The sequence below is a fragment of the Propithecus coquereli genome, unplaced genomic scaffold (genome assembly GCF_000956105.1).
Source record: "Propithecus coquereli isolate 6110/MARCELLA unplaced genomic scaffold, Pcoq_1.0 Scaffold449, whole genome shotgun sequence".
In the NCBI taxonomy this organism is placed as follows: Eukaryota; Metazoa; Chordata; class Mammalia; order Primates; family Indriidae; genus Propithecus; species Propithecus coquereli.
In genome coordinates this window covers 520,052-521,975 of record NW_012150274.1, presented here as the reverse complement: position 1 = coordinate 521,975, position 1,924 = coordinate 520,052, and the positions used below count along the sequence as shown (strand labels likewise).

The 1,924-nt window shown below is 46.5% G+C and overlaps 1 protein-coding gene across 1 annotated transcript in view; it reads right to left on the bottom strand.

The window, feature by feature from the left end:
- Positions 1–1,924, bottom strand: part of CAMSAP1 (calmodulin regulated spectrin-associated protein 1) — a 74,460-nt gene that overhangs the window by 50,491 nt on the left and 22,045 nt on the right. Inside the window, exon 3 of the mRNA XM_012654822.1 lies at positions 758–919. Within this exon, the coding sequence (XP_012510276.1) occupies positions 758–919 (162 nt within the window). The remainder of the gene's footprint in view (positions 1–757; positions 920–1,924) is intronic.

The following is a 1,924-nucleotide window of genomic DNA, read 5'->3' as shown; positions in this document are numbered from 1 at the left end:
TTTGGTAGGAAACCAACTAAAGAGCAGGGCAACTATCCTAGAAGAATCACAGCACAAACCTTTACCAATTCCCAGCAGAAAGACCTGCCTGTCACGGCGAAGGAAGAGGCCTTTAAGGGGAGTCAGCAAACGGAGCTGCCGGTCTGACTCTACCTGAGCAAACTACACAACCAACTAACCTAATTCAAGTCCATGAGCACAGCCTCGCACAGGCTTCACCATCTTCTATGTCCTTTACATTATTAACGTCCACATTTGAATACATTTTTGCAAAAAAGGAGGCTTACTACCCAAAAAGTCTTTGGTAAAGTAATCCTGTATGTACTATTAAAAATAAACATTCTTTATATACAAAAATTATCCCATAAGCTTCTAAATGTAAAAGGAGAAAATGGTATTTGGGAAGATACCATTTTTCTCTTTATCAAACTACCTTCTAAAGTTGAAAATTCCTTCACTGTATGTAGGTGCATGAAATAAAAAGAACTTATCCATTTAAACCATACACATGTACTGCATTTTCAAACACAAACTCATCACACTCTGTTCTTGACATTCAGGAGTGATGCCTGTTTGCTGTTTTTCAACAACAGCAGACACATTTCTGGACACAGAATATTATGCAAAATGAAGCCCCAAATGAAGGGACTGAGAGGCTGGGTCTCAGTGTGATGGCAAGGACATGTGCTACTCCCAGGGAAGAAGAAGACAGGCCACATGAGGAGGGTCACACAGCCGTGCGCAGGGAGGCACCCACCTTGTTGATCCAGAACACCATAGCATCTTCGAGGTCGTATGGAAGTTCCTTCGAGGCGCTGAACGTTGAGAAGCGCTTGACACTGGCTACCACCTTCTCGATGCTGATCATCTCCACAGTGTAGGCCATCATCAGGGCGTCCACCATCGCCATGTGGGCACTCTGGGGACAGAGGCAACAGCGATAAGCCCCGCACCACCTCTCCCAGCAGGTTACAGTGTAGGGAACCTGCCCAGACTCAGAACTCCAGCCTCATTGTTTCTTACCCTCCTGCATGAGGAGAGGCTAAGGTCTGAGACCTGCATTCCGTCCTATCTCAAGCCTGGCATGGTTGGCCAAAGAGCCTTAGGATGACAGGAACCAGGGAACCCTCTCAGGGAGGCAGCCCTGCGCCTGTAGTGTAGCGTTTCATCGTCCTCACTTCTTCATCTCCCTAACCAGCCTGTGAGAGTCCCCGGTCGTGGTGGGCTTCCTACTGTCCTACTAGCAGCTGTGGAAAAGGCACAGAGGGGAGGCTTGCCCAAGGCCATCTGCCCATCAAAGGACGCTGACTACTAGTCCACAGCTCTGCGGGTAAAACTGAACCACATCTTTGTGCCGTGTCCTCACAGAACACAAGTAACATTCTCTTCACCCAAAACACATCATCCACAAAGTCCGCGACTGAAGCCACAGGGTGCAGAATGCCAGGGACAACCTGAACGAAGGAAGTGCAGGAGCACCAAGAATGGTGTAGACCTAGGACGCTCTGGGAAGGAACTGCCCGCAGTATGGCTTCAGAGGAAGATTGGGCGGGGAGTGCTTAGGGAAGGAAAAGGTGTACTTATTTATTTTGGCAGAAACACTTACTAAGGTATGCATTTAACAATCTAATAGAATGGGCTCAACAATCACATTTCACATGATGTGTAAACAGTTTTCCTCAAACATTTTTCTTTCTTTTTTTTTTTTTTTTTTTTTTACACGGGTACAAATGATTTGGTCACATATTTTGCCTTCGCACCGCGTCAGCCTAGCTCACAGCAACCTCAAACTCCTGGGCTCAAGCAATCCTTCTGCCTCAGCCTCCCAAGTAGCTGGGACTACAGGCATGCGCCAACATGTCCGGCTAATTTTTTCTGTATATTTTTAGTTGTCCGATTAATTTCTTTCTATTTTTAGTAGAGA